This window comes from Pogonomyrmex barbatus, unplaced genomic scaffold, assembly GCF_055798465.1.
Source record: "Pogonomyrmex barbatus isolate J1 unplaced genomic scaffold, ASM5579846v1 scaffold7, whole genome shotgun sequence".
Classification (NCBI taxonomy): Eukaryota; Metazoa; Arthropoda; class Insecta; order Hymenoptera; family Formicidae; genus Pogonomyrmex; species Pogonomyrmex barbatus.
Genome location: NW_028297171.1, coordinates 9,181,792 through 9,196,035, shown reverse-complemented (window position 1 = coordinate 9,196,035; position 14,244 = coordinate 9,181,792). Strand labels below are relative to the sequence as shown.

The following is a 14,244-nucleotide window of genomic DNA, read 5'->3' as shown; positions in this document are numbered from 1 at the left end:
GGAGACTTATCTCTGAAGAGCGAATATCTGGAAACTTATCTTAAACCGAAATGAGATTTTAACTAGAGGCTGCAATTTCATGAATATAAAACATGAAAATTCATAAATTCATTCATTTTGTAAAAAAAGAAACATTTGTTATTAATTATGATTTATGGACGTAATCAAGCTTTAAAAAACTTTCTATCTGCAAGAAGAATGAAAAATTGTATATATAATTTTAATGCAGTTATAATAAATTAATAAAAATTGCTACAAATTTGATGTTAGAATCAAATTCTTCTTTTTGGAAATTGTCATCTAAAATTGAAGTAGAATCAGAATAATTCTTTATAGAAGAAATTTTCTGATTGGTTGCTTGCAATCCTTGCATCCAAGTTTCTCGTTCTTTTTTTCTTTCTTTCTCCAACACTCACATATATATCTTCTATCTCGCTTCAGAGAAGAAATACTAGGAAATGGCAACGCAACCTCTTATTTCTTCTACTTTTTTTAAAAGTATACACACACACATATATATATATATATATGTGTATATATGTGTGTATATAACCTTTATTACCCGTAAATCTCCTTGCATTGTCTTCTATTCACATTGTTCTTTTATTTTCTATGACACCAAAACATCATTCATTTATTCTTAATGAACGATTATAACATTCGTCTAATCATTCGTCTAACATATGTCTAATTTTCTTACATATTTAATTTTGTTTTATATACACATAAAAGAAAATAAAATGCTTTGAGAAAAGAAAATATTCCACTATAAAATTAAAACTAAAAACCTGAACGATTACGTTAATGTATTACTATATTGCATTGTTGAGCTTATATGTAATTTGCCATTTAAATATTGATATTTTATATTGATTGTCGTCTCTTGCACAAATCTACAAACATAAACGTCATTTAAATATATTCCTACCAATTCGAAGTGGATTTCTCCAACAACAAAAATTCGATTTTTTTCAGTACTGAATAATTAAAATATAAATAATCGAACGATGCAATCAAGTCATAATTACATTATAAAATTATAAAATTTGCAATAAATCATAATCGTGAATAGTTTATGTTCTAGAAATTAAAGAATTGCTAAATCGTTTGATTTTAATCTAAACTAACTAATTTATATCTCACGACTAATTCATTTGAATTATTTACAGATGCAAATTATTCTCGTTCTCAAATTCCCAACGCAATGTCGAAGATTGGCAGAAATTTCTAGCAAGTACTTTCGACAGGTTAAAATAAAATAACGAATCGAACAAACGAGGCATATAAACTCTTCCATGAAAATTCATTTGACGCGTAATTTCGGAGAACGAGACGCCGGCAAAAAGGAAAAGCCGTCGTCAAGAGAGAGAAAAAGAGAAAGACAGAGAGAGAGAGAGAGAGAGAGAGAGAGGAGTGTATTTTTTGAAAAGTTTATTTATCCCTAAGAGATATACAAAACAAACATTTCTTCTCGTGTAACTATCATAATTCCCCTAGTAGTATAACACAGGAAATTCATGTCATGATCCTTTCGAAATATTCCGCTTCTTTCTTTCTTTTTTTCCCCATTTTCTTTTTACCTTTTTCGTTTACTCATTATTTAATTACTCTCCTCGTCGAACGGATTTCACACAACATCAGTTACAATCCGCTCACTTGTTCTTTTTTTCTTTTTATAATCAGCTATACGTTAAAATTATGCACATCTGCAAATCAGTATTAAAATATTACAATTTGATATTTTACAGTCGTTTGTTATTCGTGTCCTCTAACTCCCTCTAAAAAACAGATTCCTTTTCATACGTTCTGCTCATCATGATCAATCATTGGAATCGCGTCTTTTATTCTTTTTCTTTTTTTGTTTTTCTTTCGTCTTTACGTCGACAATGTGAGATAATGTGCTCTGGGGAAGAGGAAGAAGGATGGGGAGCAGGAAAGGAACGGGAGAGACGAAGAGAAGTTTCAAACATTTTGTGAGATATAAATTTTCGATCCGCCGCGAGCCAAATGTCGAGGGTGCAAGTTATGTCGGTCCCAATCATATAAGAAAGCCTTCAAAAAATTTATATAAATACACACGAGGCAGATATATATATATATATATAAACGTATAATAATAACTGTATCCTCTATACGTTTACATGTATATTCATCTCGTGTAACTCGACGACGAAGAGAAGAAGAAACTAGTGAGATCCTATTTTTATTGGTATTCTTTTCTTTCTTTCTTTCTTTTCCTGTCTTTCCATCTTTCTTTCATTCTTTTGCTTGTTACTGCTCGGCTCCTCTCGGTCCCCTCTCTAATCTCGGATGCGATTAGAGTACACTGTACACGCTATAGGATCTAGGAATGTTAATATTACAAGAAACCACAATAATTTATTATAATACAGCCTGCTGTACACCAGATGACTCGAGGCAGTACAAGACAGAGAAAACGCCTTTTCTTCGCGGGGAGCTTATCTTCTATTAATCCGATTACTCCCGGAAATATGATTCAACGAAGGAAACGACGGTTATTATATCATTCACGTGAGTCTCGAGACGAGAGATCTGAACGTATTTCCCTTTTACTACTTTTTATTTTTCTTCCAATGAATTAAAAACGAATGTGAGAGGGAGAATGGCGATGGCAAGGGGCAGAGACCACTTCAGTGTCCGGGCTAAGAGAAAAAAAAAAAATAGAGAGAGAAAGAGAGAAAGTCGAACGGAGAAGAAAGTATAGAAATTTTCATCTTTCGTGATATATATTAAGACTTGCGGTCACACGAGAGTCGCAGTTCATTTACCAATGGTATGTAAGAATTAATGATTTGAACGTTGATCGTTTTCATTTTAACGCTCCTGTGACCGTGGTCATAAAAAAAAAAAATGAAACATACAAAAATGATTTCTGCCGGTATCGTCGAAGTCAAATTCAGAATTAATAAATGAACGTTTCGTCAGAACGGACATAAACATATGTACTGCGATCGATTTGTTGAATAAAAGAGAAAATTTCATAGCTGCAGGCTGCCGGCAGCCTCGAAACAGCGCGACTGTTTATAGTAAAAAATGAAATTTTCAATTTTTACGAGTACATCAGTCGTCGTTTTGATAAATAAATATTAGAACTCGGCGATACCGCTGCTCCACGAGACGCTAGGATATCGTGCAACTAATTTTGATTTAGTATTAGGCCCTTGCACATGAAATGTCGATTTCATATTTACATCAACACACTTCAATTTTTGAGAAAAATACAATATATACGCATATAAAAAAATTACATAATAATCAAGAAAATTTGACACACTCAACATTTTTTCATAAAATAAAAAAATTATAAAATCATGTAAATATAAATAAAAAATGTTAGGAAACTTAAAGATAAAGATATAAAAAAATATCATATTTTCATTTTTATATTCCGGACGTTAAATTTTGCATACAATTGTCCATTTCTTTCACATGAAACACATAGGACATCGTCCTATATACCATTTAATCTATATAACAGATTTCTATATTATCCTTATAATTAATTCCTCTTAGCTTTAGCTTCCACTTTATCAAGATGAGATATACGAATCCGTAGCCAATGTAGAAGTCATATAATAATAATAATGAAATAAAATTAATAATAATATTAGCATTAATAATATCAATAATACTATTAATGTCCAATTGAAATATCCCGCTTTAAAATACAAAAATAATAAATTTTTCAATTTTCTAATATACATGTATATAACTCTAGAAAGAAGGCAAACAATTTTCGTAGAAACTGCAGCATACTTGTATAAAAAAATTATAAACATACACGATACCTGATCATTAAAAATTCATTGTTTCAAAAAGATGACATCTCATATGCAACGATCTAATAAGAGAAGCTGCGAGCTACATACACATGCACTCTCTTTCTCTCTCGCACACAAGTTTCTTCCGATTCACATCGGAGCAATCGTTTATCAACTACGTAATTAAGGCTCAATCACGTGGTGGCTCGTGGCTTGTAACACCGCTGTGTTAGTGTCGAAAAAAAGTACATTGTACGCTAAAAAAGACGTAGAGAGTCGCCGGAGAATCCAAGTCTGCGTTAAGATACACGTATACTTAATTCTAAACGTACTTACAGCTACTACAAGAGACATGTGTGTACCTCGATGAAAAATCAATTATATATTCGCAAATATGCGTAAAGCGGCCCCATGCCCCATCACGCGCGCTCAACATGATCGATTCGCTAAAAATATACGAAAGGAAAAACGAAGCTCTCTGTACAAGGGGATATACAACAATCGTCTGTACGTATTATGTGTGATGTGTATGTGTATGTGTATGTGTATGTGTGTGTGTGTGTGTGTGTGGTGTGTATAATTTGTATATGTGTATATTGTGTATGTATTTATGCCATACGACGCTGGCGACGAGTAAACAGAACAGAACTGAATTGAGCTAAAAAAAGATTCCCAAAAGTATATTAATTTTGCAACGACGCGATATGATTTACCCCGTTCTAGAGCGAGAATCCGAGAAAAGGTTTCCCTTACAACGCATAAAAATTATGATCTTTACATGACATGATCGGAAAAATCTGAAAAAATAGAAGAATAACAATTATCTCCGATCCTCGCGCTATGGAGCTGTCATTATCGCGGCATTTCGTCATTAGTAAACTAAGCTACGTAGCTCGTAATATAGCGTCGACAGAGCAAAAAGTCAACAATGATTGAGCCCCTGCGCCTTCCATTCGGACAGAGAAAGTATGGGCATTCGCCACCTTCTTGTCTCTTCCGATTTTGTTTTTTTTTCTTTATGATTCTGATTTCTTTTTTTCTTTCATTCTCTTCTGCTATCCTACTAGCCGCTTTACATCATTACTATCAATATGTTAAAGTACAAATGTTCACTCATACAATGAATCTCTTGCTCACACTCGCGCATCACTCATGCATACCAGTTTTTCCTTTTAAAATAATTACCATAATTAGCGCGGATTACTTTATCATTATCGTAAATAATCAGGAGAAAGAATTAGGAGATTGATTGGTGGGGACTGTTGAAGAGCTTGGTTGATTGGTAGGTTGCTTGGTGGTTAGTTGCTTTGTTCTCCTAGTGATGGTGGTGTAAGTACGCTCACGCTAAGGTCAATGGTACGTACAGTAGGTGAGGTATGCTTTCAGGATGAAGGACACGGGGTGATAGATGAAGAAATTTCGACGTGCATCCGCTATTCGTCGTCTTCCTTCCATTCCTCTTCACTGTCGCTTTTTATCATAGTTTGGTTCGCCGGCGCTCCTCCCACCATCGGGGCGCCGTCGTTTTGCATTTTCTTTTTGTACGCGGTCATTTCCTGCAGGGGAAAGAATATTTCATCTTTATTTCAAAAACGCTCAGACATTTATCTCATAAATCTATTTTATTCTTCGAATTTGAGTTGCGAGGTGTGCAAAAAATATTGATCTATCTCGACAAGAAAATTCACAATCTTTAACTTCTGATGTCACAAAGTCGTAGAACGGGACTAGGAATATTTATGGCTAAAAGCATAAGATTGTGCTAAATTTAGGTACCCTTTCGTATCGAGCTTTGTCCTTCTCTGCCATAGCCTCGTATTTGGATTTGGTTTCGGGATCTGCGTCCGACCATTTCTTGCCTAATTCCTTAGCTATATCGCCTACGCCATATTCAGGATTCAGCATTTTGACCTTACCGCGTTCGTCATTGCAGAACCAGAAGAAAGCAGACCTGACAAAATCAATCACGAGATGTATATATCTATTATTATTGAAAGGATTCACAGTGCAATATGCTGAACTAACCAATTATTTTTATAAAAATTGAAGAAAATTATAATATAACATTCGAAACTAATACATTTGAATCTAATTTTAAGAATCTAATTTTAATTAAGAAAGAAATCAATGAATCGAAAAATTGAAATGCAATATTGAACAAGATTGCAAGTAAAAAGAGAGAAATAATAAAACATTCTCAAACTTCAAAAGATAATTTATAAGTTTTAATAAGATCACGTTAGAACGAACTTTAGAAGCTAAGATAACAAATTTCTCTAAAATAAAATTGAATTGACTAATTAAAATTTGTCTAAAATACAACTGATTAAAAATACAGGATTTTTGAACTTTTTGTGTTACTTTTTGTTATACACTTAAATAAGCAAATTTTTTTTCGAGATCGACAAGATATATTATGTATAACGTGAGAACTTACAGCGATCTCTTGGGAGCATTGTGATCCTTAATATGTTTGCGTTTCTTGCCTCTGCCCTTATTTTCTCCCTTAGGCGGCGTGTAATTCTGCATCTCTGCGTCGTATCTCTTCTTATCTTTCTCTGCCATTTCGTGGAAACGTTTCTTCTCGATGTCCGACATAGTCTACGACACACGATATTTCGCGTTAGTATATAGCGTTTTTATATGATTGGTCTTGCGGATCGAACCACATAAAAATATTTAATTATTGAGAAAACAAGTGTTTTCATATTCTGAAACGTAGCAGTGTGAATGTAGTAGGATATACTTTTTTTTTTTAAATTCGATCTCTAACGATACGAAAGATTGTTGTACGTATTGACGTATTGACTCTGTTTTCGTTATCGATAATCACGATCCCGTGACGAGATAAAGATTGACGGTTTAACGAGACGGGACGTGTCAGCCCATAAGTGTCGGGCCACAATAGGTGATTTAAGCTTTAAGAAGTAAGAAATTGACCAATTATAATCGATTATGAAAAGAATACTCAACTATGATTGGTCAATTTCTTACGACTTAAAGATTAAATACTTATTGTGGACCGACATTAACGATGCGCTTAAATACCGTATTCGCACGTGGTATTTATCGAGTGTACATATTTATTCAAAATCCAAGATCAAAGTTGCTCTTGCGAATCCGCTTTCGACGGAACATTTCGCATCCGGTTCTCTTGCTCGCACCTCGGGCAGTGAAACCGATTGGCGGAGAAGTCCAACGAAGTATAGGATCGTTACTAATTCAGTTCTTACAAGAGTTCTCTTTATCTTAATGTTATGTGTGGAAATTAGTTAACCTTGAATTTATTTATAACATGTCAATATTAAAATATCAAAATTAAGTGGATTTTTAAAATATTTATAAAATATTTATAAAAAAAGTGCGATTTGTGAAATGTTTATTATAGCAAATAGTTAAAAAAGTCTAAAAGGATTCTCACCTTCCACCTCATTGCACATTTTTTGGAGAACTCCCGGAAGACGATCTTCTCCTCGGGATGTTTCTTTTTGTGCTCCTGACGACATGTCTGGACGAAGAACGCATACGCTGTCATCCGTCCTCTTGGCTTCGAATCTTTTCCTCTCGGCATATTGTCCCGCTGCAGACTCTGAGCGTTATTTTGTTGAAGATTATTTTGCGGTATCTGCTGTATCGGGTGCTGAAATCCAAGCAAACGGTCTACAATGCAAAACGGTGCTGCGAAAAAAATAATGGAAGACCTGTTAAATAACGACAAGCTCTACTCTCGAATATTTCTGAGATAGAGGTACTTTTATTTTGACATTAAAAAAAAATCTCTAAATTCTCAAAATAGAAATCTTATATTCTTGCACTGAAAGAAGCTTAAATGCTAAAATAGAAATCTTCTACTTTCGAAGCATCGAAAGAAATTTAAATATAAAAATAGAAAGCTTCTATTTTTATATATTAGGAGAAATATTTAATAAATCACATAAAACAGACTTTCTATTTTTGAATAAAATTCATGTTTATGTTAATACGCGAAGTAAGATGCGTCGTGTCGTCGTATTATGAAGAATTTGCATAAGAGGTAAGAAAAGAGAATTTCTTGGTTGTCATTAGTTCATAAAAAAAAAAAAAAATTGAGATTTTTCTCTTTACCGAGATGCAAAGGATAAGTTAGACTTTGCTGAGAGCAAATTTAGCAAGCCATCCGCGATAACTGAGACGTGTCGTTACGCACTTTACGTAATATGACTTGCGTGTTAAATTAATGAACGGCTGCGGCCCGCGATCTCACATTGACAATGAGACACACGTAACAATGCTCGCCGTACAAACGCGCATTTTTGATTTTGTCAAGTAACAATGATCATTACATTGTACGTACGTGCAATATTATACAGTCTATTATTAATATGTACATAATTATTACACATTATTATTATTACACATAATGCCGTATAATAATAATATCACGGACAGATTGGCATTATATTATAATAATTATATTATCAGATGAGATTATGTGTTATATTACGCTCCAACCGTGGTCCCACAAGTATCATCATTGCGAAAAATCACAGTTGAGCTTTATAGTTTTATATTTTTAAAGGAAAAAAAAAACATATATATATATATATATATATATATATACATACACATATGTATTGAATACACATGCACGGCACACATCTCCGTTTTATGACGAGAGAGAACAGACTTAAATTCTCTTCCAAACCTTCTCTTCCTCGTTGACGACACAATCAATAATTAATTTCAAAATTGAAAGCAAACAAGAAATATCTATAGATACGTACGCATCAAATACGGCCTCATAATTAAAGCACGCACCACAGCTTGTATATTTATAACGTTTTAGTAATACACGTCAATATGCTATATCGCAATATAATTGAATGCTCTTGTCCCGGACTCTTAGGAAATGTGCAAGATGTGATATAGAGCACAATTATAATTGTACTGTACGTACAATATACCGACCGTTATTACTCCGGATAATAATAGTTACCACGTACCTGTAGAAATAATCGGAAATCTAGTTGACCTACGTGCGGATGTGAGATCTGCCGGCAAAATAACTACTATGTAGAATCGACATTGTTATTGAGTCGTTCCATAAGTAATGCGGGTTTTTTTTTCTGCGAACTTGATAGGCGGTACGACGGCCGTCACTCTCGCGGATTCGCCTCCGGGCGCGAATATCGCGACGTTATCTCGCGGGAAAACTCGCATTATTTATGGGACGGTTCAATATATCGCATTACATAAAATATGTCTGACTTAATTAATTAACTACATCTGACTTTGGTTAATTAATAGGTAGTTAATTAATTAATTAATTAATTAATTAATTAATTAATATCCAATTCTGGCGGTGGGCGTTCTTAGAAACTATTTTATTACCCTAACGGATCGGAAATATCTATCAGAGTGTAACATAAAAATATGGGGGTGCGATAGAACGATCGCGTTACTTTTCCCTCTCGCTTCCCTCCTCGCGTACTATGCACTCGCTGTGATATGCAAGGGATTAAAAATTGATGCCTCCTGGGCCGCAGACGTTGCATTAAGGTGCACGGTTTCCTATGGTCTCTCGCAACGAAATAAAATTAATATCGGGTACGAAACGGAAGTCAGATATTCACGACGAGTCATCTTCTACGAATGACGATCAAAAGAAGGAAAGAAAGGAGGAGGATGAGGAAGAGGGGGAGGGGGAGGAAAGAAGCTCCGAGCTTGCGACCGCGATTGCGGTCTCGCTCGTTCGGCAGGTGGTCTTTCGCGCCCGAAAGCTTTATCGTTAAAATGCTCTGTGCAAGGACTTTTATTAGTCTGCGCAAATAATAGCGAGGAATTGGAAAACGCCACGTCCCTCGATCGGAGTTTGTACGATGATGTAATGTTAAGAATATCTTGGAATATTTTAAATAGAATAATGTAAGTTCTTTTCCGCATATTTTTTTTTAAAACGAAAGAAATATTCAAGCGTTTCATTTTTGCTGACTATAGTTTATATACCGCATTAGGAAAACTCTGTTTCCCTTTGTATCAATTATTTTTGTTGTACAATTATAGACGAATTATAAGAGGATTAAAGCAATCTAATTAAGGATTCTGGACTCGCAACGAAGGACATTAAATATTAGCACGCGCGTTTGTCCGCTACTCTCAACTCTCGAACTCGTTGAAAATTATAGCTTGCCTATGTCGATTTGAGAAAAATACTATCAAGATCGTTCGAATGAGAATCATGCTTTCAAAGTATTCTCTCGAGATCTATCTATGAATGACTCTCGGAAGTAAAGAGAGTAAAAAAGTAAAAGTACGAGTAAGAAAGTAACTCTGTAGTATACTTCTCAATACTATGTCCATTTGTATAACTTTTGAGAATGACTCTCGACATTATCTCTTTCAAATAAACATTAGCCATTACTCTCTTTACTTCGAAGAGTTACTGTCACATGTACGTTAAGTTCTAGGACACGTGTACTCGTATCGGGGATCATTATTGCGCGCCTGTTAATTAAGCTGTTAAATTGTGTCTACGCTCTCGTTAAAGCTTCGGTTCGATGCTGCACAATTGTGGGCGGGGATAAATTTTAGAAATCGTTAAAAAAAAATTAATTTATATATACCATGCGCATGAGAAACTGGGCCAACTGATTAAGAAAGAAGTGAAACACATTTCTTGTTTGTCGATGTAATCATATACGAAGTCGAACAGCCTATTTAAAAAAGAAATACATATCCTATATTTCATACGTGAATTTAAAACCGTAAACATAAAAATTGTATATTCTTTATTTCTTTTTTTTTTTTATATAAAGTTATATAATAAAGAAATGTATTAATAATTATAATATTTAATATTTTGACTACAAACAGAGCGGCCTAGAATAAACTATTTTAATGCAACACAATTCTTCTTTGAAAAATCGAATAATTTGATTCCACCAAGAATAGATCTATTTATTATTTTCTATCTATTTTTCAGATGTCATGGAACTTTAGCAAAAATCTCCAATTTCCGGTTGATATCGTGCAGAATCGCAAATTGCGTGGCTCCTTTTGAGAATTATTATCTCGAAAGTGCGTAATCGATCGGACCATTCATCACGAACTTTCATACATGAACTTTCATGTGTAGTCTAGCATGTATCCCGGAACAGGATTCTGCTTTTGTTACACTGTTACAAGTTCCAATCATGAGAAAAAATTACGCGTGATTTTGATCCTCTTGATATCATCATAAACATCAATGACTAAGCTCGAGAGGTTGTTAGAAGAAGATGGCGATTTCAGATTCGCAGAAAAAGTTCAATATTCGGTTGAGCGAATTTCAGAGCAAATTATATTTTTCAGGAATTTTAGAAAAAATATACGAAGATAGAATCTCAAACAAGTGTAATTTATAGACATAAAAAAGTAGCTATTACTTTCCTTTATGTTATAGAAAATAATTTCTTCTCGTTTCTATCATTTGCTCTATATTTTCCCATGTACATACAGGCATATATATCTTTGCGATATCTTTGAAATTTTAATTTCGAATCTGAGCGGTCTCGAACAATATAAACCAAACAATCTCAAAACAAAAGAAAGAGTATCAAACAGTACAGAGTATCAAAATTCAATTAGAAAATATTCAACCAATTTTTAGATTCATTCCATTTAGCTGTCGTTTAATTTGCGTTCTATCCGTACCTTCCTCTCCCCCTTTTCTCGCCACACACGGATGCTCGAATGCGTGCTTATTTTGCTTGAAGCGTAAAAAAATGGGGGATTAGAGCAGTTAGAAAGAACAAACCTTTTGACACTTAGCGCCAATTAAATCGTGAAGCGAGAAACGAGAGGAAGAACGGGATGATACCAACCGGCAAGCGTGGCCGGACTTGCTGAACGCGAACGCACTTATGAAGAAGGCCGCACGAAACCCGGAATCAATAGCGGACGGCGGATGTACGTACGTACGGACAGACGGACGAGCGGGAGGGCGGGCGGGCTGTAGGACGGACCGACGGACGGACAGACGCGAACACGACGGGGTGAGAGAACCGCACGCGCGAGTCAGGAAACGCGAAAAACAACGAAACGCGCGAAAATCCGTGCCCAATCAACCGGATTCCATCGGGAAACGACAATCGGGACTCCCTTTGGCTTCTCGACTGCGTACACACGTATTTGGATTACGAGGCGAAGAATCACACCTGTCCTGCACAACGCGATAGATTGCAGATAGATTGTATCAGCAATATAACTCAATATCTGACCAAATAGCTTTACAAGATATGCCGAGGATTTCTTTTAATTCGCACGAAATAATCCGAGCCGAAGGGTTTTGAGAGTTATCCCATCCAGTTTTCGTCCAAATCCACACATAATCCGGTCGAATCAAAGCGGACAAAAGAACCGACCGATTAATCGGTCATTTGCCTTTCCCGAAAATGACAAAACATACAAACGCTTTGGAAAGCGTTCTTGAATCATCGGCACTTTTTTCTATTTCTAGAGGATATAAAATTAGAGAGAGAGAGAGAGAGAGAGAGAGAGAGAGAGAGAGAGAGAGAGAGAGGTAGGCTCAAAATTACTCCAAAAAAACAAACGAAAATTAATGGAAAACAAACAGTTAATCGATACATCCTGTATATGATAAAATTACATCATGAAATTATTTTTGATTCACTGTTATACAAATATTCTACGTATTTCTAAATTCCTCCCCCTTCCACCAATTCTCAACCCGGGCAGGTAAATGTAAGCAAAAAAATTTAGTCGAGATTATCGCTGTCGACGATCGTCGTGAATATCGATCAATACCGCAGGAAATAAATTATATCCTTCCGTCCAATATTCTCTTCGTTTTATTGCGGGATCGCCGAAGCAGGGGATGATAAGCAAAACTTCTACGAGAATACGCCGTATTCTCCAGCAAGCTGTTTTTACGAGACGACATCGAAGAATACGAAGGATGTGTATGCATGCACATACCTTTTATCACAATTATCGCAATCATGGATCGCCTCTCTTTGTGCCTATCAAAACCTAACCAACGAAAGGGATTCCGATATACCTAACTTTCTCGATACCTGCGCCTATCGCCGTTGGCAATCTTAGTATCCTAACATATCTTTGAAACCAGTGAGGCAAGTTCATCGTAAAAGTCCATCTCCACTTGATATTTTTAATTTAGATAAGTAGGATATAAATTTATCTAATATCAAAAAGAACATGGACAATACAAGAACAATGAGATAATTGATTCACGCGTGAAGTATGTGTATGTGAGAGCGTACTTCACAAAATCGTCGACACTACTACTTTAGCAATTAAGGTCTAATCACCTTGTCAAGATTCGTGGCCGCTCGCATGAAAATTGGCATGTTCGACTCGCGATTTTGAACAGTGTAAAAAAACAAACAAACAAACAATCGACCAACAACTGACCAAGTACCATACGCAGAATAGCAGATAAAATGAACAGAATCAAAACTCTATAAGCATTGATAGAAAAAAAAAACAGGAAGAGAAACAGAGAGAGAAAAACTCACTTCGTTTTATTTAAGAAAAAAATGACAATTTGTGTGTGCAGCAAACACGAAGTTATCTGGGAATTACTCTTCGTATATCTCTTACGCGCGCGCGCGTGCATTTCCAAGATTGGATTATTTTATAACAATTTTTCAGAATTTTAAAATTACGGAGTTGAGACACCTAACGAGCCCACTAAAGGCATCTGAGGCTTAAAGAGTGAGAGAGCGCGATTTAGGACGAACAGACTCTTTCTATCTGTCGTATCTTGTTGAAAGCGTTCGGAAAAATTGTCAAAAGTAGCCGCGTGGCCACCTGGTCGGACCGGCTATATCTCTGTCTTCGTATTATAGCCACCCGCTCGCTCGCTCGCTTGCTCGCGAAGCGCGCAAAAGTGGCCGAAAGGTTAGTGAGCAAGGGGAACGAGGGGAACCGAGGGGTGCGGAGAGCGAGGTCGTCGCGTTTCGGCCTACGTACCTACTATTACAACGTGGTACAAAGGCGTCGCATAAATGCTATCCCGTTACCGGACGATTATTTCTTAGATCGAAGTTGTTTGACGAAAAGTCGATTTGCATATGATAAAAACACAGTAGTTTCTTTCTTTTTCTAAATATATATTTCTCATATATATGCACAGTAATTCTTATGTTATCCTATCTTATTGTACGATCCGACTCGAGTGTGTTAACTACCAATTATCGCGAATTTAGTTTGACCATCAGTTCGTCATATCGAATCAATAAGAAGACATGGATATGACTGCGATCAAAAAGTGGGCATCCGGTAACGGGAAAATATTTATGAAATACCCAAGGGAAGTATAAAAAAAAGAGAGGGAAGACGGGGCGCCGCTCGAGAGAACGCGGGAAAAGAAAACGCTCGCGCGCGCGGAAAAGGATATATATACGAGTTTTTCTTTTCTTGAAGAAACGGTAGCTGTACTCGTACTCGTACTCGTACTTCG

The 14,244-nt window shown here is 35.6% G+C and overlaps 1 protein-coding gene, 1 long non-coding RNA gene and 1 pseudogene across 4 annotated transcripts in view; 1 reads left to right on the top strand and 2 right to left on the bottom strand.

Annotated features, from left to right (window-relative positions):
• Window positions 1-385: 385 nt before the first annotated feature.
• LOC148934983 (uncharacterized) lies at window positions 386-1,959 on the top strand. Its single transcript, XR_016140799.1, has 2 exons — window positions 386-498; window positions 1,170-1,959. It is a non-coding gene; the product is annotated as an uncharacterized LOC148934983 (long non-coding RNA).
• Window positions 1,960-2,359: 400 nt separating this feature from the next.
• Window positions 2,360-14,244, bottom strand: part of LOC105434110 (high mobility group protein DSP1-like) — a 20,860-nt gene continuing 8,975 nt past the window's right edge. For 2 of the 3 annotated variants that reach the window (XM_089082965.1, XM_089082967.1), the window contains exons 2-6: window positions 8,765-8,812; window positions 7,204-7,422; window positions 6,220-6,383; window positions 5,559-5,733; window positions 2,360-5,338 (exon numbers count right to left, since the gene is read on the bottom strand). In XM_089082965.1, the coding sequence (XP_088939091.1) occupies window positions 5,216-5,338; window positions 5,559-5,733; window positions 6,220-6,383; window positions 7,204-7,353 (612 nt within the window). In that variant the 5' untranslated portion in view covers window positions 7,354-7,422; window positions 8,765-8,812 and the 3' untranslated portion in view covers window positions 2,360-5,215. The remainder of the gene's footprint in view (window positions 5,339-5,558; window positions 5,734-6,219; window positions 6,384-7,203; window positions 7,423-8,764; window positions 8,813-14,244) is intronic. The other variant, XM_089082966.1, reaches the window with a different exon arrangement.
• The window catches only part of LOC112553096 (uncharacterized), a 5,017-nt pseudogene continuing 4,748 nt past the window's right edge, over window positions 13,976-14,244 (bottom strand).